Raw genomic sequence first — 21559 nt, 5'->3', positions numbered from 1 at the left:
CTGCCTGCTCCCACTCGCAGGTGACAACCGATGAATGGGGTTATGACAGCAGCCTCCTGTCCGGGTGTTCACAGCCCTGTACTGTGCCATGCCCCTGCCTGGCTGCTCCCATTGTTCAACACCCAGGGGGGGTTCTGCTGCGGAGCATCCCAAGGGAATGCTGGCTGGGTGGGAACGTCCCCAAGGCGAGTCAAACCAGCACCATCCCTGGCTTCCAGCAGTGCTGCAGAGCAGCCGATGGCACACATCCTGCCAGGGTTTGGTGCAGGGCTGCCTGCAGCCACCCGGCCAACAGAAGGGATGCAGTGATGAACACGAATTGTCTGCCTGGAGCAGGGACCCCAGGCAGCATCCTGCTGTGTGAGCAGGGACAGGACAGGACAAGGCAGCAGGAAGGCAGTGTGAGCTGGTACAGACCGAGGGCATGAGCTGGCCAGGTCACATCCTGTGTGGCAGCCCCATACATGGGATGGGAACAGCAAAGGGACCTGCTTCCCAGCCAGGGCACCAGGACCCCCAACCGCAGTGTGGGCTGGTGGAGCAGTGTGGATGGAGCTGCTGGGAGCCAGCTGCCACCTACTGCAGTCCCACTAGGAGGGGACCCTGGTGGGCCCCAGGGCAGCGTGCAGCTCTGGTTCAAGCAGCTCATCTTCAGAGAAGCTGATGTGCAAGCACGTATTGTCTGCAGGGGAGAAGGGCAGCATGCTGTCCATGGGGCTGGCCAGGGCAGCCAAGTCCTTGGCCAAGGCCTCAGTGCCTGCAGGGTCATGGATGCTGCCCAGGGGGGACATCTGCCCGCTCTCCCCAGTCCTGTCCTTGCCCAGAGCGCGCTGGCAGGTCCCAGCTGGGATGGGCTCCGTGCTGGAGGCACTGCTCCGTGCGGGAGTCCTTGCCTCAGGGTCCAAGAGGGTGAGGGAGCTGGCAGTGATGCTGGTGAGGCTGGAGATGCTGGGGCTGGGCAGGCTCATGTGGGCAGCGCTCTCGGGCTTCACCTCCACTTCCAGGCTCGGGGAGGTCTTGCTTGACCTCTTCCGTAGGATGGGAGGTGGCGGGTTCAGCTTGGGAATGGGCTGCGGCCGCCTGGGAAGGAAAGCAGAGAGAGGAGGTGATGGGCAGGGGTGTTCCCGCTCCAGCTGGGGGAGGTGGTGGAGGCACATCCCACCTGTCCTCGTCCCCTCTGTCCGTGTCGTCCCCCTTCTGCCGGCTGCTCCCATTGAGCAGAGCAAAGTCGCTGACCTCGGAGCCCTCCACGCGCCGGCTGAGCCCGTCCTGCCCCTCCAGCACCGCCAGGCACTCGTCCCCATCCCTGCTGCCGCAGCGCTGGCCGCCCCTCTCCAGGCTGAGGAGGTTGAGGTAGGAGTCCCCAGGATCCAGGGCCGGCAGTGAGCCGGGGCCCACGGGGCTGCCCAGGATGCTGGCGGGGCTGGAGGTGGACGGGAGGTGGATGTCCAGGCTGTAGTGGTTCTTCAGGTTCAGGGACAGGGACTGAGCCAGGGACAGGTTTTGCAGGGAGCGGTCAACTGGTGAGAGAGGGACAAAAAGGGGGTGTGAAGAGCTGGGGACCTCCAACACAGCTGCTGCCCTGGACCATGAGGGGTGCAGAGATGCTCCAAAGCCCCCCCCCCCCCGAGCCTGTTGGGCTTGTACTGGGAGCACCCCAACTGCTCTCTGGAACCATAAGGATTGCAGGGGTGTTCTGAAGGGCTGGTGCTGGGAGCATCCCACCTGCATCCCAGGACCCCAAGGGGTGCAGAGATGCTCCAAAGCCTCCCAGACCTTATTGGGATGGCACCAGAGAGCGCCCAAATTGCTCCCTGTGACTGCAAGTAGTGCAGTGATGCTCCAAAGCGACCCCATAGCCTGCTGGGAGCATCCCAACTGCTCCCTGGGACTGTAAGGAGTGCAGAAATGGTCCAGAGGGATGATGCTGGGAGCACCCCAGCACCCAATCCCCTTACCCCAGGGTGAGGCTGGGCACAGTGGACGCGCCACCCCTGGCTTCCCCGCCGTGCACTCACCTGGCTGCCGGTTCTCGTCCCGGGCCTCCAGCGCCGTCAGCTGCCGCACCAGCAGCGAGACGTGCTGCAGCAGGTCCCGGTTGGTCAGCAGGAGCTGCCGCACCCGGGCCTGAGCCTCGATCCGAGCCGCCGTTTCGGCCGCCAGTTGGTCCTTCAGCAGCTGCACCTGCGGGACGGGGCGATGGGGACCGGGATGATGCGGGACGGGGCGATGGGGACCGGGATGATGCGGGACGGGGCGATGGGGACCGGGATGATGCGGGACGGGGCGATGCGGGCGGGGACAGGGAGCCGCGGCGCTTCGGCGCCCCCTGCCGGCCCCGACGCGCACCCCACCGGGACCCCCTGAGCCGGTCCAGCGGCGGACGGGGGATGCGGTTGCATCCCGGGCCTGGTGGAACGGGATGGAGGGGATCTGCTGATCCCCGGTAATGTGGAATGTCGAGGGGGGACCCCCGCTCTGATGCCGGTTTGCAGGAAGCAGCTTGGTAGGGATGGCTTCCGAAACTTGGATGAAATGGGAACTGGTGGCTCTGCTGGGTCCCCTGTCACCCTGTTACAGCAGCTTGGGCTTATGCATGCAGCCAGCTCCGTGTCTGTGAGCTCCCTGTACCATTCCCACAGTGTCCCCTTTATGAGCCCAGCCTGGCCGGAGGCTGGAGCAGGGAGAGGAGAAGGGCTGGTGCTGCCCCAGGGGGGCAGGACACAACACGTACCTGGGCCACGGCCACCTGCGTCTGCTGCTGCTGCTGGAGGAGCTGCTGCTGCAGCAGCTGGAGGCAGTGCTGGGAGGCCAGCGGGGTGATGGAGGCCGCGGAGCAGGGGCTGCTGGGGCTGAGCAGCGGCTGGGAGCCAGCCGGGTGCAGTGAGCAGTTCTCAGCATCCTGGGCACAAAGGAACAGGCAGGGTGAGCGGAGGGACCAGGCAGGGATTTGGATTGTGTGTCCCCGTGGCACCGCGGGTCTGTTGAGGGGACAGCCCTGGGCTGTGTGTCAGGCTCTGCACGTCTGTGTGATCCATGGGGGATGTATTTTGGAGTGAGTCCACTCCCAGAGAACTGCAGGGCTGAATCATCTGTGTCTGACTGCACCTCCAAATAGGGAGGGCAGGACCCCAGGGAGGAGGTGTCAGATACCCCATCACTTTCCCCATGATGGGGCTGCCCAGGCTGGACTGTATTCCATTGCTTGACACATTTGTCAGTGGCAGCAGTGGTTGTGGCAGGGCCATCAGTGTATTAAAAGTGGTCCCAGCAGTGGAGATACTGGCATGAGAAGAGCAGTGCTCCCACTGAGCGCTTCCAGAGCAGCTCCTGACAGCCACGAGCCCCCTGCACCTCATCGTGGTGCTCAGAGCCTGGTTCTGCTGGGTTGGCACAGGGTGGGTGAGCTTAGAGCCACCTCCCGTGCCCTGGGGACCCTGCAGTGGCCCCATGCATGGCACTGGGGGTCTCAGCAGGGAGCCTCCCACCCTGGCACAGGGTGTTTAGGGACAGTTTAGTGGGTGCTGCCTTTCTGCCCCCTGCTCTCCCTGCTTGGGCAGCTCCAGGCCCTGAAGGAAGCTGCAGGGAAGCTCTGCCTTTCCAGGCACGGAAATGAATCCCATTGAGTGCATTTCACCGCAGCTGGTTCCAGGCAGGCCCTGCAAGCGATCCGATTGTGTGAGATGAAGCGATGCCATTCAGGCCGCCGGGAAGCGCGCACAGGGGAGCTCTGCAGAGCAGCTATTCATCAGGGTGAAACCACTGCTCGTGCTGAATGCGGCCTGGGTGCCTGTGCTGCCAGGCTGGGACCCCTCAGGGATGCTGCTCCCTAAGCCTTGGGGTGAGGGAAGCCAGGTGTCGCTGTCAGCAGTCTGATGAGCAAACAGGGGCACAGAAATGCACCCTGAATGGCAGGGAAACGGTTGTCTCACCAGACACCTCCTTTTAGTTTCTGGCTGTTGTGTGGATGCTGCTGCAGGAGGAAGGTCCTGCCTAGCACTGGGTGATCATTCCAGCAGAGCCCATGTGTGCTCTGCCCTGCCTGTGCTCACCCAGGCTGTTTGAAGCCTGCTCAGCCATGCCCATGCCTCCTGCCTCTCCTGTCCCAGCACTGGGACACAGCTTAGTTGCAAGGAGCAATGGGGGGTCTGCAATGGGGTCTCCATGAAAGGCCCTCCAAACCAAACTATGATACAGTGACCCTGAGCAGAGGGACCCCTGCAGAGGCAGAGCACAGCGACTGTCCCCCAGCCCACCCCTATTACCTGGCAGTTCTTATCCTTTGAGGCTTGCCCAGGTTTCAGCAGGCCGAGGTCACCCCTGGCACCTGGCAGCTCTCCAGGTCCCCTCTCGGACACACAGATGCCATCAGAGTTGATGCCAACCTCATCCATGATCTTGGAGCCCTTTATCTGGTGAACTTCAAAAGAGACGGACACATAAACCCAAGCCCCCTCTGTGCAGGATCACAGCAGGAACCCAGGGCCTGGAGCAGGGCTGTCAGCCAGGCTGACAGCCCAGGGACAATGGCCAGGACATGCCCCAACCCTCTCCATGCTGCAAAGAGGCAGGAGGAAGGGAACAAGGCAGATCCTCAGCGTGCTGGACAATGGGGCTTAACCTCAGTGCTCCTGGTGCCCAGGATGAGAGGGCAGAGAGGGCAGAACCCCCATGCCCCCCATCTGAATGGAACCAAAGGTCTTGCTGTCATTAGAGCTGGCCCATGAAGGACCTGCCTCCCTGCAGGTCCCCCCCTCCCAAAGCCCCCCACTGCAGAGGGGTCTCCCCCCGCCCCACAGGGACCCACACATCACCTTCCAGGGGCTGCTCCTCGGCTGACTTGTCGCTGGCGCCGTCCGCCTGCCCGTCGGCGTTCTGCAGCGCGTGCTGCAGGCTCAGCTTGTGGCACACCTCGAAGGCCTGTCCCACCGTGCGCACCACGCGCATCGCCTGGCTCTGCGGAGCAAGCCCATGGCATGCTCAGACCCACTGTGGCCACTGGATGAGGCCCAGGGGCAGGAGGGGACAGACACCAGGCACGTTGTGTTGGGGACATTCAGCACTGGTGCTGCCTTGGTCTCCCCTCATGGATCTCCATCCAGTGGCTACTTGGGCTCCCTTGGAGACCTCCCCCCGGTAGCCCCAGGAGCATCCTACCTTCTTCTTTGACTTGAAGACGTTGCACCTGAAGGAGTTGTTAGCGCCGTCCCTTGCGATGTAACTGAATATTTTCAGGTCTTGCGAGTCGTGAGACACGTAGAAGATTCTGGATGGGAGAGAGACAAAGGGAATTAAACACCCAGGGGAGTCTCTGCCCCCAGACAACTTCAGAGGGTCCCCAGTGTCCCCACATGGGCTGGCTCAGCACTCAGGGCTGGAGGCACAGCCCCCCTCCTGCAATTACCAAGCAGGAGGTGACGGATTTAGAGTGTTTCTGCCTTGATGGAAAATCTGGTTTCTGAAGTAGAAAAGGCTTTTTAAAGATGTTGTGGGAAAGCTAAGAAGCCTGTAGGACTGGAAAGCTCTCCTTATCAGGCTGACTCCTTCCCCTGCCTGCACTGCAAAACCATTTTAAAAGACCTCTTTCTATGTTTGATTTAATTGGGTGAAAACGTGACAAGAGAGTTCAGGTCTGAATAGAGAAGAAGCCAAAGGGATTCCTGAAATGTTGTTTTCTTTTACTCTTTCCTGTCACTGGGATTTTTTTGTGTTGGACCTGCAGCTGGAGCAATTATTGCTGTATATATACCATGTCTTGTAATCATCTTTAAGGAACACCAGAAGTGAGAGGTAGGCACAGATAATGCTCCTTATCTCCTCACCAAGGGCTCTAACACAGAAAACCAGTGTCCACGACCCCGGCCCTTGAGGCTGTGGGCTTTGTGCTCTTGGTACAGCTATTCACTGGTGCAACCTGTGCTCGGAACTGTGCCCAGGGGCTACACACCACTGCTGAGGTTGCCTGATGGCTCCTGAGGCATTAAGGTTACAGGCAGTGTAAGCCTCTGCGTGGGGCTTGCGGTCTGCAGAATACTTGGAGATCCCATGGCAAGTGCTGTGGAAAGTCAGTGTTGTCTTACCATGCCCTGTAGGGGTTAATTCACTGTACACACTTACACCTTAGAGTAAGGCTCTTCTTCAGAAGCCCACAGTGAGCCATGCTCTGAAGCAAACCACAGGAAGCCTGTCTTCAGAGTCGGAATCAGAGTAATGCGAGCTGAAGGCATCTCTGGGGGTTACCTAGTCTAACCCTGTTCAAAGCAGAGCCAGCTTCAAAGCTACATCAGCCCACCTCGCCCTTAAAAATGGATGAGAAGGATCCTCCATCAGCAGCAGTTCTGCATCCTCGCTAATGTTTCATGGTCCATTGGAAAGACAGCCTTGGTGTTGGGAACTCAGCAAGGGGGATGAGGGATGCGCATCGCTCAGGGCTGATGGGACCTACTGGTGTAACCCCCCTGCACCTACCTGTATACGGGATCGTGCATCACCACCATCTTGTTCTCATCCCAGGTCCACTCCTTCCTCTGTAAACAGAGGGCAGAAACAAAGTTGGTGTGTCAGGTAAGAATGAAACTCCACCATGATGATGGGCAGGAGCCCTGAGAATGGTGCCTTTGTCCCAAGCTGGAATCCAGGCTACAGCCTGGCTACGTGATCAATGGCTGTTTCACTGGTATCTTGGATAAAAATAGGTGTCTTTGCTCATTTATCACAGCTGGTTATCTGATCCCAGCCTTCAGGGCTGAAAATGGCCCCTAAGATTGATTTATAGCATCAAATATGCAGGAGAGTAACACGTTTTGGGGAAGAAGGCTCTGAGCCAGGGCTTAGGAAGCTCTGCCTGGGCGGGGAGCTGAGGGATGCTCAGCCCAGGCAGTGCATAAAAAGCCTACTGGTATTAACAAGAAAAAGAACCTATTTCCTGAAATCTTGACAGAAAGCCAACAATATATCCTCTTCCTACAGTGTCATTTCCCTACTCTTTATTCAGTGAGGTTTTGTTATTAGCTTGATGGGAAACGGAGTGTTTTCTTATGAAAATTCAGGGAATTTAAAGAAAAATCAGGGTTTTTAAAAAAGGCCGGTTTTAGTTAAAAGTGTGGCCAGCCCGAATAGTGGTGATACCCAGACATGGTTAGAGCCAACATCCCGGGTGCCCCAGTGGGGCTGGGGAAGTCTCACCTTCTGCTTCTTGCGCAGAATCACCTTCACCCCATCCACAGACACAATGATGCTCACTTTCTTCTTCTTGATGTTCTTGGCTTTGAATTCATACTGATGGGAGGAAAAACCCAGGTTAGAAAAGCGAGTACCTAGGGCAGTGTGTGCTATTAGTGTTTTACATTAAAGTGTTGGATTAGTGTTTAATCCTAGGGAAGTGGGAATTCGTTTTATCCTGCTAAGAAAATCCATGTTGTGAAGGGCTCACTGCCATAGCTTGGATGCTGGGCAGGATCCTGGCTTTGTCAGGAGCATCCTTGGGGAGAGGATAAGCATAGCTCAACCCTTTGGACTACATCCAGAGACTGTAAATTCGGATCCAGGAAGAACTATCCTGATGCATTGGCCATGCCTTGTCCCCTGGGACTCTGCCCCAGAGGCTAGACAGGAGATTGCACTTGCAGCAAACACCACGCAGTGATTTCTGGCATCTCCAGCGCCCTTGTATGTCAGGGCTGCAGTGCATGGGGAATGTGAAATCGCTGGTGAACTGCAGGGAGGGCCAGATGGGTGGCAATAACGCAATCACACCTCAGTCATTTCCATAATCACATTAACCTCAGTGGGCTCAGGAGAACAACCCAGCTCTCACCTGCAGGTGTTTGCTGCCTGAACTCCCCTCCGCTTGTACTAAAAATTAAACTTCTGGCTTTTAAGCTTTGCTTTTGCTGACAGCCACAAGCATGGCAGAGCCCTTCTGCTCTGGAGACCTGTGCTCACAGCACTGATCCCGACTGGCTCCAGTTTAGGCACTACATTTGGCCTCCAAACACAGCATTTCGATGCCTTCTATTTTCCACAGTGCCTATCAGAAATCCAGCATTCCTGAGCCAGATCCTCAATTTATCTAAACCAGCACATCCCTTACTGTCAGTGCAGCTACAGGAACAGCCATCATGTATCTATTAGAGACAGAATCCTTTGGTTTAACTCAATGTACAGTTCCCATAGTGCAGAAGCAGAGGTTACAAATCCCATTTTAATAGCCTAATACTGTCAGTGGTGCTGTAACAGAGGCGGGATGTAGCAAAAGGGACATCGTGGCAGAGCCACAGGTAGCAATGGGGATGTTAAGGGAGTGCAGGCACCTCTTTCAGGAGCCTGAAAAGTGAAGGACTTTGTGTGTGGCTCCGTGTCAGCATTGCAGAGAAGATGATAAGCATCTCTCCAGCTCTTCAGCACCCATTGTAAGCCACACCAGCCTCCTAGGCAGAAAATCGGGTGGCTTTTGTGTTTATCAGGCTTTTGATGCTGCTCATTGAATACTTAGCACTCGGCAAGGTTTATGGTATCAGACAGACCCCAGATTAAACCGCAGCCTTTTGATCTCCCCATGAATTATTACTCTGAGACAAGCTCTTTGAAAGCCTCTCTCTAGCACCGCTGCGTGTGAAGCCAGGGCTAAGTCTGCCATACACGTCTCTATAGGGGAGGAGTGAGATGATGGGAGAGGTGGGGGGAGCATCCTACAGGTTGCTGTGGGCCGGGGGGACCCTCAGGAGATGCACACATCTGGGGGGCTGCTGGTCTCAGCACCCAAGTGGTGCTGGCGACCCCAACCCAGCCTCACTGCGTGCTCCCATCTCCACCAGGCTGGAGCTTCCCCCTCCCCTGCGCTCAGCAGCACCAAACTGTTTCTCCCTGTCTGCTCGCATGCATGTCAATAAAGCCGGGATGGATTGCTCTGCCCACTAAAGAGCTATTTATCTTTCTTTATGCACAAATGGCTGGGAAAATACTAGCTGAGCTTTCCAAGAAAGAGAGAGCAATCCAGTTTATTTTCCCTTTGTAGCAACAGAGGTGCAATTACATTCAAACAAGGCTCTTTACTCAAAGGCTTTAAGCAAAGTCCAAGTCTGGATTTTGCAGAGATGCTTTTTCCTTCTCTCCTGGACAGAAAGGAACAGTCGGGAGCAGTAGCATCCCTGGCTGCTGCCAGGAGTGATGGCAAGTCTCTGTAGAGCCAGGGAACTTCAGCCAGCTGCCACACCACACTGCACCATCCCAGCCTGACTTTGGGATTGGTATGGAGCTTCAGCTCCGAGCAGTCATACAGCCAGCAGGAGCAAAATGATAGCATCAACTAAGTTGGAAAAGACCTTTAAGATTATCAACCATAAACCGTGTCACTAAGGATGAAGGCACACTCTGCCCTGAGCCATACTGGGGTGGCTGGGGCTGGGGCTGCACGTGGGGCAGGCAGGAGCAGAGCTCAGAGCTTCTCCTCTGCCCCAGTGACACACACCTCCCCTTCACACAGCATCTGAGGCAGTTTTGACCCTTGCAATCTGCAGGCAGAACCCTCAGGCTCTGCTCTGGATTGGGCCCTTTGCCACAGCATCATCGAGGAAGGAGGCGCATGAGTTCACTGGTCCTTCTTGCTCCATGCAGCTCATAGCTGCTGCTGCTTGTGCCTTGCTCCTGCATCCTCATCAGAGCACCTACAAACGGCCAATGCATGTTCCCCACATGCTGGGGTCCCAGCCATGGGCAGAATTAGCTTGGCCTGAGGGTAAAACTGATTGGGCCCTAAAATCCTTCCTAAAGGAGCTGTAGGATGGCCTGGACCCAACTGGCTGCTCAGTAACACCAGCTGGGAGAGCACTGTGCTCCCAAGAGCAGGGCTGGGCAAAAGCCCCGTGAGCCCACGCTGCACCAGCTCAGACTGGGCTCTTTCCCCATCTCTACACACAAGTGGCAGATGGGATACAGCTACAGGCATTTAATTGCTTCCTATCAAGCAGGAATCAATGTTTTAATTAAATGTGATTTATGTAAGGACAAAAAAGCACACGGAAAAATGCACTGCAAGGTAGCAGACTTCATCTATTAAAGATGTTGATGTATAAACCAACATATAGCTGAGCCCGAGCTCCTGGCTAACCTGGCACTGACACAGAGAACATCCAGGCACTCATTTTTGTTCTCTTACTACTGAATTGATGTGATTTTCCCCCAGATATGTCAAGGTTACCAACAAACCCAAACCCACACAGCAGCGTGCATCTGCTCTGCTGCCTTCTGTGAGTCAGTCGATACTCTCCTGCTGCCTGCGCTATCCTATGGGGAAAAGCTTTCTGGATGTTAAAGGACCTGGAGTTGCCCTCACAAGTGGTGATCCAGCATCAAGCCTGGCAGCTTTCTTTACTATGGGACAAGATTGGACATTGTGTAAGAAAATGCAGGTCAAAAAAGGGGCAATGCATCTCATTTAATTCTGCAATGTCATTAATTCTCTATCTGACCTGGAATACTTCCCATTTCTGCTTTTAAATCCCCGTGTTCAAGTCCTTGCCTTTCCTACGGTCCCACACACTGTTGGCATGTAATCTTAACTTACCCAGGAGCTAAAGACTCTATGACTAGAAATGTTAATGGTGCTGCGTGATGCATATTTCATCCGATAATTCCACCCAAGCAGATATAAATTACACATGCAGTTACCAGCTTCCATCTGCTGATGAAAGAGATGGGCTAATGCACATTGGAAATCATATGCAGTTTCTAGCACTAAGAACAACTTGCATGAATAGAGTTATTCAAGGAAGCAATTCTTAATGTGATTAATTACTGAAGGTATCAGGGCTTTCATTATGCAAATGGAAACTGTCATAAAATAGAGAGTTTGAAGGTCTTAAAGGCAGCCTCTGTTTCCAAAAAACACATCTCCCTCATTGACAAAGAGCAGAAGGGTCGGACTCGGGAGAGCAGCAGAGCCAGGACATGCTCCTGCCATGGTTCAAACGTGGCTGCTGCTGTGCATCAGTGCTCCCAATCCCTGCTGGGTAAGTACTTTGTGCACCCGAAGATGCTCCAAGCTTGGAAATGGATGGCTTCTCCCTGCAGCTGTAAATCCTCCAGCCAGCCCGTAACCTGCTGTCCTGCCCCTAACCTCCCCTTGCCCTGTCCCGGCCTGGCAGGCTGCAGGATGGATGTGTCCATAAACAACCCCCCAACAATGAGCAGTCCCAGCCCCTTCCCAACCTTTCCCACCGGACAGACACAGGGAGCATGGCAATGAGGAGGTGGAAATCCGCTCGGCTCTGCCCTCCGACAGACCGGCTCCGGGCACCCCAGCAGAACCCAGCGCCCCTGCTCCTGCTCCTTGGCTGTATCCCAGCCCTGTGGGACGCATCCTTCCCTCCCGCTGCCGTGCGCAACCTCCGGTACCGTGTGAGCGCCGCTTTAGGAATAAAAGCCAGGATGAATCCAAGTATTTCAAGCTGAGGAATGTAATTAATTTCAAACCGAACTGATCCGCACGGCATGAGGACACGGTGTTATCTTGACTGCTGTTTGAATTACGGATGCTTGGAACGCTGCCGCTTGGAACCGATGCTACAGAAAACTCCCACGTTCTGCTCCCAGCAAATGCAGCTTGGCCAAACACAGCCGCCCTGGAGCTGACAAACCAGTGCCGTCAGTTCCCATACCCTTTGGACCACAGGCTGTGGTCCAGCCTCCAATCCCCCTTCTGCATCACATCCCACCTTCCCGCAACAGCCTTGTGGGCAGCGGCATTCCAGCGGCTCCCTCATGGCCTCCGGCTGGAAACCGCTGGGTTATGGCCTTTCCTTTGTTCCTCTTGGGAAGCATGTGCCCGTCTGCATCCTATGAACTCCCAGTGCACGCCGGCAGGGCGCACGCTCCGGGGGACATGGCCGGGGTGAATGTGGCCGGGCATAGTCTGGGTCTGTGCTGCAGTAACTGGGCAACACGGACACAAAAGCGACGCAGGAAGCGGTGGAGGCCGGGAGTGCACCTCCTGCCCAGTGGAAAAATGAGAATTTATGATCCTTGGAAACAAAACTGCTCAGTGGAAAGCAGAAACCGAAGGGGGAGGACAATGGGCAAAGAGAATGCTGGCAACGTACCCAAAGTCCGTTTTTATCCCCTCTCATTTCAATTAGCTCCTTCCAGCATCCAACAAGTTCTCTGTAGATACTGCAGCCCAGTCCCCACACAGCGAGCTGGAGGGGGCCAAGGAGCTATCACAGCCCCGCTGGGTTTCTGGGTGTCCCTGGAAGGGCAGCAGGGAAATGTGACCGTGGTTCATCACATGGGGTTTATTGATGTATTCCCAGTTCCGTGCTCTGGCAGGGCTGCCTGCGGGGCCAGGCGGGACTGAGGGTGCTGAGGATGGAAACAGGCTCCCCGGAGAAGCTGTGGCTGCCCCATCCCTGGCAGTGTTCAAGGCCAGGTTGGACACAGGGCCTTGGAGCAAGCTGCTCTAGTGGAAGGTGTCCCTGCCCGTGGCAGGGGCTGGAACTGGATGAGCTTTAAGGTCCCTTCAACCCAAACCATTCCATGATTCTATAACTTCTCCAATCATGTGCAGGTTTGTGCTCCAGCCCTGCAGATGCTCTGGTCCCCAGTATTTCTGGTGGGTTGTGTGGACAGTGAGCCTGTGATTGAGGCTGAGTCCTCAAGGAGCGTATGGAACTCCCCAGGGACAGCACCCTGTGCCAGAGCCCCTGCATCCGCACTGGACCAGCAGTGCTGATGTCCCTGGCAGCAGCCTGAGCTGCAGAGACCTGCTTACGGGCTAGACTTTGATTAGCCCTGCCAAGAAAGCACCATGGGATGTACTGGCCACAGGTCATTTATTGACAGAGACTACTGTGGCCAGCGTGGAGCTGGTGCCCTGCACACGTGGATCTGCAGGGGGATCTCCTCGGTGCAGGAGCTGGAGACAATTTGCCACGTGGCTGTGAGGAGAGGAGTAATGGGAAACTCCTGTCTATGTGCTCAAACTCTGCCCATCAGGCCACAGAATCAACTGCACTGGCTTGCTCAGGCATCTCTCACCTCTGGCTCTTCTCACATTGACCAACTGTGAAGAGGTGTTAATGGTCCTGACCAGCCTCACCTGAGGTCTCTATCCACACTCATAGGCAGAGGCTCCATTTAAGCTCAGCTCTGGGCCCTCACTCCTTTCCTGAGCTCTAGGGTAGGGATGTTGGTCTCCAGTCATGCCCGGCCATGGACCTGCTCATCCCAACCTGAAGACTGGCTTCCCAGCTTGGAAACAGATCTGTCCCACTAGCATGGACCTGCCTGATGATGTGGACCCTTGGCTGAGCCTGGCTGCTCCCCAGGGTCTGCTCTGCCCATCCTGCTCAGGTATGATGTGGTGGGCTCCTGGCTGACAAGGGCCATGTTATCAGCTCCTCCTCACTGAGCAAAGCCACCCTGGCTGCTCCCTGACCCCCGGGCAGCGTGTGGCCCCTCACACTTGTCTTGGTACAAGGAGATGCACAAACACCTCCCTGATGAGGGATGTGTTGGCCAAACCCTTCACTAATGCCCCTCGTTGCAACTGGAGGATTGAGGGATGAAAGGCATTGGAGGAAATGCAGAAACCTGACACTAAGCTCAGATATACTTCTGGAGCCTCCTGCTTGGCATCATCAGCACTGTTTTAATTGGCCTAACCTGCAGGTCTTCTTGGACCTATGCCCTGCAGCCCCTCAGCCAGCATAAGGACACTGGAGCTGTGTTTAGCCAGTTCCTGACTTAGCTTGAAAAGCAGCTTCTTGGAAGTTGCCTCTTAATCCTGGCTCTGGCTGTGTTAGAGCTCTGCAGAGATGCAGGTGGATTCTGTCTCTTTTTAGGATGCTCTTTATGGGACACAGGTTTCTGAAGAGGTAACAGTAGGAATGATGGGCATGTCTGGTCTGGCTGCTTCCTGCTGCCTCCCGTTTTGGTTGGAGATGCTCTGGGGTTGTGTGTGAGTGAAGACATAAAGTCCAAGGGGAAAAAACAGTCCTTTAGGAAGCAGCACCAAGCGCCACCCTCCTGCAAGGGTTTGGAAGCTGCAGAGAAGCAGCTTGTGAATGACAGGAGAGCATCCTATGGATCCAGCCTCTCTGGACACTCCATAGGGCAGGGCAGAGCAGAGCTCCTGGAGGTGATGGGAGCTGGTGGGGTGACCAGCGGTGGCTCTTTAATTAGTCCTTTCCACCTCTGAGAACAGGCAGACTGTGCTGGAACAAAGCTGCTCCTGCTTTTAAAGAAGGGTGGGATAAAGGCAGCCTTTTCATTGCCTCCTCCCTTAAAGAGACAGTGCCGAGCTCCATCCCGAGAGGCACAAGGTGACATCATCTGGCCTTTGGTGCCTCTCCGACAAAAGCCCCTTTGTGTGACTGTCACTTCCAGGGACCCCCCGCTGTCCCCAGGTTTAATAGGGAGCTTTCCCACACACAGCCCTGGTCCCACCAGGGCAGGCCAAGCGCGGCTCACAGGGAAGCTGGGGTTCATTTTCCTGCCTACCTCTATTCACTCTGCAGGAGAAAACAAATTACCCTTTCCATCCGCACTGCTCTGGGTGATTAATTACTTTCAGTAATGAAGTAGTGTCTTGGGACCCCACCCTAATGGAGTCTCATGTACCAGGCACTGAATGCACATGAGCATGGAAATGGTGCCTACCTCAAAGAGCTGCTAGGTTACTGCGGATAAAAAGTGCTAATTTCATTAGAAGCAGGTCAGAGTCACCTGAAACAACCCTTACAAGTGAAACTGCAATTATACACTCTTGATACCTGCAAGTAGCTCTGTATTTCCCTACAAACATCAGTGTCAAGAGGCCCTGCAGAGAAGGCCCTGGTTTTGTACACATGATGTTCATATCCTCGTTGCCCTCCAGCCTGGATTGTAGGACAGGAGGTGAGTTAGGAGATTGAATTGTTCTAAACCTTGTTCATCAATGTTCAAACAACAAAGCTCAGAAGAGCAGGAGCCAGGACCCTGTGGCAGGCTCAGAGCTCTGTGAAGAAGCCTCAGACCCCCTACCTGGCTGTGGGAACGTAATGGAGTATTTTATGTGTTGGTTTCTCATCCCCAAAGCAAGGATGTTCGTTTTCTGCTTCATTCATTCAGTTGTTCTGGTTACAGCCAGCCCCCTGCTAAGCAACAGCCACCCAGCACCCAGCCAGCAGGACCAGGCCATCAGATACTGCTCACACAAAGACATGAGCAGGGAGCAACTGAGGATTCCTGCTCACTGTACATTTGGTCTCAACCCACTGAGCCACCCTGGTGTGGTTGTGCAGGTGGAGGGAGCTGCAGTGTGTGAGATGGGGCTTCAGGGGTGCATACTGAGGGCCCTGGCAGGGGCTCGCACTGGCACAGCACAGAGATGGGGAGAAACCCTGATCCTGCTGCCATGCTGGGGCTGTGACAAAGGCAGGTCCCAGGATTTCAGGTCCCTAAATAATGCAACGCTTCACGTTTATGCAATGATGCTATTTTGGCGCAGGTAGTCCAGAGGAGGATGGCAAATTGGAGGCAGGCTGGGGAGCCATGCTCTGTGTGTGGGGATGGAGAGCAAGCATCAGTGCTCCTGAGGCTGAGAACAGGTGAGGTTAAGGTGGAGAAGGTCCACGTGTTCAAACAGGTAACTAAGTCCCAAGAGGACCAGGGGTGATTTACCCTGGTTCTCCACATCCAGCATCTATGCTGCTCTGTGGCCAGGAGGAAGAGTGTGGCTGCAGCCTCCTCCTTAAAGCCTCTGTGACTTCAGGATGCGGAGGAGAGTGATGCTGAGCATGCCCACCCAGGGTGGATGCTTATCCAAAGGAGGAGGAGGAATCTAGTTTGCTGTTGAGAGTCTGGAGAAGCTACATCTGCATGACTAACACCTGCTTTTGGTAAATGCTGCAGGGAGGGACCATCTCCTGGCTTCTAAACTTGTTATCACACACCATATGTATCTTGGGTGCTGTCTTCCAGCTCTCTCTTGTAGTTTCTCTCAGCCACCTACTAGAGAAATTAGCATTTTCTTTGCCTGTCTGTGGCAGAGGTAGGAAGCTGGACTTGGCACCTCTATTTTTGAGCAAGCAGAATTCAAGCTAGAACGAAAACTCGGCGTCCATTTGCATCAGAAACAGCTTTGATTACAAACTAGACCAGGATGAAGACAGGAGGGATGCCGAGCTGTGTAGTGTGCTGCTATGTGCAGACCAGGTTCATGGCTCATTTGCTAGGTGCAATCAGGCTTCGTTCTCATTGTTAGCTCAAGCCCTGGGTGCAGCTCAACCTTTCTACTTCTCAATGCCAACAGCTTTCACGAGCTGTGAAAGCTATGTACTGGTCTGAGACAGTCAAGGACTGAAATAATCTGCTTTATTCCCAGCCAAGGAGACTTTTTCTGTGTAGCTCTTAATTCTATCGATCTCCAACAGTTCTGCTTCAGAAAACCTTTCTTACACAAAGCCCAGTGACTTATAGCTGACCTCCAAGAGCTGCACAGAAAGGATGTGTCTACATCTAAGAGCACCAACAGTACAGCAATTCCAGCATGGAACAGGCCATTGATCTTGGAGGGGGTCAGGCACTGTAGGACTGCGATGACTGTGTATGTAAAGTCTGTTAGTAGACTTGGCATGTAATACTGAAAGATCCTGCCTTAGTAGAAGCAGCAGAGCCAGGTCTGGTATTTGGATACAGCCATTAAGAGGGACTTTTAAAGTACAAGTGGTCCTTGGTTAGAAATCACTGAATGCTAATGAAGTTGCCAACAGACTGTGGTACCCCTTCTCTGGGCAATCCCTAAATCTAAAGGAAGGTCTCTGGGTTCTCCTCAAGCTGTCCATAAAATCATACTCAAATTTGGAAACAAGACTGTTACTGTAAGAGAAGGAAAATTCAACACTAATTGTGTCATTCCAAAACTCCAGATTATTAAGCAGTTCAAGGACTTTGTTAGCCTCAGGGGAGCTACCAAGGTGAGTGAATCATGATGAGAGAAACAGCCTGGGTTTAGTTAGTGGGAATTATGGATAAAGAGGGGTTTATGGTATTAATATTTATTGTTACAGAGGTCTCATCATCAAAACTGTACCAGAGCATCACTGCCAAGTGCCAAGGCAGAGGCAAGCAGCCTGGGCTGGGCTTTCAAGCTCTTGGATAAGAAGCCACTGGATGGTTTGTCAGCTGTTTGCAGGCTCGTGGTGCTGGGCATTGTGTGTGCCCATGTCTCCTGGAGGCACACAAGGGTCCTCAGCTGGGTATGCAGCTACTATATGGGTAAATAAAGGTGAAGAACTTGGTACAGACAGCCTCTAAAACAGCTACAAAGAGTAGCATCCTGAGCTGCTCGTGTACAGGTCAATGATTAACCACAGTGTTCCCTACCCCAGCTCACAGCTGCTCCTGCCCCCTGCTTGGATGCAAGGAAGCAAAATGAGCAGGAGACCAGCATTGCCCTGGGCTGGGGGGGGTGGGGCAACAGAAAATGTGTCTGGGCTGGAAGTTTAAACCCCATAATCATTAACGGCAGGAGCACAGGCTGCAGCAGGACCAAACTGGTCCATGATGGCTTGGGATCACTGAACCCAGTGCTTCATGAGCTGCATTTGGTTCTGTGCTAGGCACGGGGCATTCAGATGTAGTTGGTGCTGATGGCAGGCACCAGCATCTGGGACAGGTCTACTAAAGGACCCATGTGCCTGAAGAGTAACTGTGTGCCTTACACCCTCCTGGAGCCAGCTGTAGATGCCCAGTCCTCCATCACACTGCATCCAGTCTTAGTGTGTCCCACTGCTCTTCTTCCATGACAAAAATCCTTTGTTTTAGAAAGGAAACCCTGGAGCTCAGAGGGTTTGGGGGTTCCTGGGGGTACACTGGATGCGGCTGTGCAAGTAGAAGGGTGACTCGGGGCCTGGCCAGTGATGCTCTGCATTGTGAGGGCTGCATCCTCCCCCTCAGCAGACCTACTGCATGGCAGCATCTCTGCAGCAACACAGTGACAGAAGGATGGAGGAAGGGGGAAGTGACTCTGGTATCCTCAAAACAGTCAGGCAATTGCCAGTTAGTCCAAATAACCCATCTGGCCCAGGAAAAGACCATTAAGAGGCTGTCTAATCACTGCTGAAGGAAAGAAAGAAACCCATTCTGTAATGCCTTTGAAAAATCCCTTCTCCCTCATCAAAGTATCCTTCCCTCCAGGGAGCCATTCAAGGTTTTGATTCTGTAGATTTATCACACAGTTATTTGGTCAAAACATGAAGCAGCTTGTCAAACTATTATGTTAAGTAGTACCAATTCTGTTTGCCTTCAGGCCTCGCTTAGTACAGAGCCAAAGCAGAATTAAGAAAGCAAGCATAGAACCAAGCTATTGTTAGCAAATCTCACTTTACTAGGCAGAATTTTGTTTTCTGGTCATGGTTCCTTCTCAGAACAGTGATCCATAAAGTACAAAGGGCTTTTGCATTGGACAAAATCAAGACGGCGTCTACACATCCCCGTTGTGGTACTAGATCTAGCCTTCCTCTTATGTCCAGCATGGACCCTCTTAACCTAAGAACCAGAAAGACTGAGGTTGCACCATAGCTTTTTTTGCTTTAATTCTTTCCCTTCATGTAGATAACTTCACCCATGGCTCAGGTTTAAGTGTCTGTATTTTCATGGACCCTTCCATTTCGTTCCTGAAGCATGTCAGCTTGCTCTAATGGAAATGAATGCATGCACTTTTAGGAGGGTCTCTGCTCCACCAGCATCTCCGCACCACGGACAACCCCAGCTTCTGCCCGTGCAGTTGTCACTGAGATTAAGGCACCTCCTTGTTAACAAGTTAATCCAATGTGCTCCCTACTACTCTGGTTGCCATCTCAATTGCATTTTCTCACTAATAAAGCAGCAGCTTTGAGTGGTGGCTGATTGTTCTACACCAGAATGTCACTTGAAAGCCGTTATATTTAATCTCTGTAATAACCTACACCCAGTAACATAATTGGTGAGAAAAGCTACTTCATTTCAAACTAGATAAAAGCTCTGCAGAGTTCTCATATACTGATATTTTTGCTAGTGAAATCAAATGCTTCAGTAATATAATGATAATACTGTTAAAGCCACTTTGTTTTACAATTAAAAGGTACCTGCCTCATTGCCAAGATACAGCATGAGACAAAAAGCTCTTGTCTTGTTCTATTTGGTACTAACATTTTAATTTAGCTTTCATCTGTTTAACTGCTGCTTTTATTAGCAGCTTCATCTAAACTCCAATCCATCATGACTCTTATGCAAACCAATATTAATATGCCTCACTGTTTCCACCCCCTCGCTGGAGAAGCCATTCAGTTCTCAGTGCTCTGAAGAAGGCACTGAAAGGTCGCTGTTGCTAAGAGATGACACATTTCAGTGAGTGATCCCTCCATCCATCCGTCACCAGCCATACACAGCACACACTGAACAGGGTGGAAGTAAGAACTGAAGCATCTGTAATCACTGGTCATTTCTCAAACCTAGGTTGTAGCACATGGATACTGATAAGAGTTCTAAGCTGTCTTCTGTTACAGTGGCCTATTCACAGCTGGAACAGTGCCCACTTGTTTCAGCTCACAAGTGGCAGAAGGTAACTTATCACTATTGTGTGGCAAGAGTTCAGCTGTGATTTAGGGTGGGAGATGAGCAGGGTGGAAACCTGCAAAAGCTTCTAAATCAGTGGGGCAGCTCTAGGGCATGACAAGATGTCCCCAAGCAGTGAGCAGAAGGCTGGATTCTTGTGCTATCTCAGAGGTGTTTATTTCTCTCCTCCTACTCAAGATGTACAAGCACAGAGTAGTGAGTCCTCCACCACAGCCACATGATGCTGCCTAGAAACACTGCATGATGCCACTGCAAAAACATCTCAGTAAGAGCTTCTCTCCTTTCTGTTATGATAATACAAAGAGCAGAAATGGGATAAACCAAACCTGGGTTAGTCTGAGATGTGGCAGGCTCAATTCTAGAGAAGCAGCTTTCACACTGTTTCTTCAATTTATGAAAATTCCATGTTCTGTAAGGCCAGTAAAGCAGGGTATGCATGAAACAAGCCTGCCAAGGTGACAGTGGGCTGGAGAACATGCGCAGACAGGCCTAAGGAGCTGCAGCTGCATCACCCATCCTTCCAAATCCAGCCTTCTTCCCTTCCTCAGGCCTTCATGGCAAGGGAGCTTTGGAAGACATCATCCCACCTGGTGTTTTGGCTGATTAAGGTTGCAGGGAATACTGGGAAAGGACATAGGATATAAAACTATGGGGCAGGGTAGGAAGCCCTTTCTGGAGGTAGGGTGAGAGGCTGCAGCTCTGTGGCTCTGCGTATTGCAAGAGGAGGCCCTGCAGTGCTAAGCTGCTTGTTTTGCCTGGAGAAATGGATTCCTGCCAGACCTTCTCCCAGAGGGCTCATCTCTTTCCTCAGCACCCGTGCTGCAGAAAGGTAAGACCCGTAACGTGTCTGTCACCTCCTAATGTGAGGTGGCTTCCTCTCCCAAGGGCATCTCTGTCCGGTCTGTTATCTTCTCAGCAAACAGTCTGTGGGAACCAAACCCGGGTGCTGTTTGCAGTGTGGAGGAATTAAAGTCCTTTTCAGTAGAGCAGGGCCCTGAACAGTAGTAGCTTCAGTACTGCCTGCCCTTGTTAAAGCCACTGACTAGCCCTGGGGCATGGGAGACAGCAAAGAACCTGCAGTGGGGGCTGAGGTGGTGAAGGCTCCAGCAAAGGTGTAATAGGACAAGATGCAAAATCCACTGTATCATGAAAATGGGCTGATGTGTGTGTTGGGCAAACCAGAGACCCTGCAGAGCTGCTGCCTAGATGTTATTTAGAGCATTGAGGTGTAAGGGTCTCTGTCTCACCCAGAGCTCCTGTTGGGAAGGAGGTGGTAAGAGGCTTCCTGATAGGACTCTTCTGCCTCCCAGGAAGCCCACCCTGCTCCCCATCCTTGTGCAGGAGCCTCTGCTCTAGCTGCAACAAATAGAGGAAAACAAACTAATGAGGCATTAGGGCTAAACTTAGCTGCAATTAACACTTAATTACCAACCTGAAAACACTTGCTCTATTTCACCAGGGCCTGGAAAGGTAGAACCAATTAGCTTAATCTTGTGTGGTAGAAACTTTCAGCTGGCTCAGATGCCTGTCATGGATGGGACCCTGGGAGTAACTGGTGTTTAAGACCACAGTGCCTGGACCTGAGCAGTCCTGTATGTGGCAGGTAATGGGACACAGCCCTGCCTGGGGAAGAGAAGGGCTGTATGGCAAGGATGCCCTGAGGCAAGTCATCTCCTCTGCTCTTGATGACCTTGTGCCAATCTCTTTTCTTAGCCTGCTTGTCTGACTGTTCTCTGCCCATAGGTTTGTTGAGTATCTTCCCTTAAAGTAGATGGCAGGTAAGGTGGGCTGCTGGACAGGGAGACAGAAATACAGAGAGATCTAGAGAGTAGGCAGAAGACAAAGCCACCCATGCTTGCCTGTAAATCTCCTTCCCAGTCGCTAGTGCAAGCTCCTCAGGGTTTATTTGGGTGGACTTGTATGCTGTGCTGAGGACTGACTATAGTCTGATCATGCACTGCCTGCC

General features: G+C 53.1%; 1 protein-coding gene across 1 annotated transcript in view; it reads right to left on the bottom strand.

Moving 5' to 3' along the window:
• Positions 1-235: 235 nt before the first annotated feature.
• LOC133281478 (carboxyl-terminal PDZ ligand of neuronal nitric oxide synthase protein-like) overlaps positions 236-21559 on the bottom strand; it is a 31318-nt gene continuing 9994 nt past the window's right edge. The window contains exons 3-11 of the mRNA XM_061477124.1: positions 7186-7278; positions 6469-6527; positions 5158-5266; positions 4815-4956; positions 4266-4420; positions 2735-2902; positions 2019-2184; positions 1163-1520; positions 236-1080 (exon numbers count right to left, since the gene is read on the bottom strand). Coding sequence (XP_061333108.1) covers positions 591-1080; positions 1163-1520; positions 2019-2184; positions 2735-2902; positions 4266-4420; positions 4815-4956; positions 5158-5266; positions 6469-6527; positions 7186-7278 — 1740 coding nt within the window. The 3' untranslated portion in view covers positions 236-590. The remainder of the gene's footprint in view (positions 1081-1162; positions 1521-2018; positions 2185-2734; positions 2903-4265; positions 4421-4814; positions 4957-5157; positions 5267-6468; positions 6528-7185; positions 7279-21559) is intronic.

The sequence above is a fragment of the Pezoporus flaviventris genome, unplaced genomic scaffold (assembly GCF_033815535.1).
Source record: "Pezoporus flaviventris isolate CSIRO_AGI_PZ_B2104156 unplaced genomic scaffold, CSIRO_AGI_Pfla_v1 ptg000097l, whole genome shotgun sequence".
In the NCBI taxonomy this organism is placed as follows: domain Eukaryota; kingdom Metazoa; phylum Chordata; class Aves; order Psittaciformes; family Psittacidae; genus Pezoporus; species Pezoporus flaviventris.
This window is presented reverse-complemented; position numbering and strand designations above follow the sequence as displayed.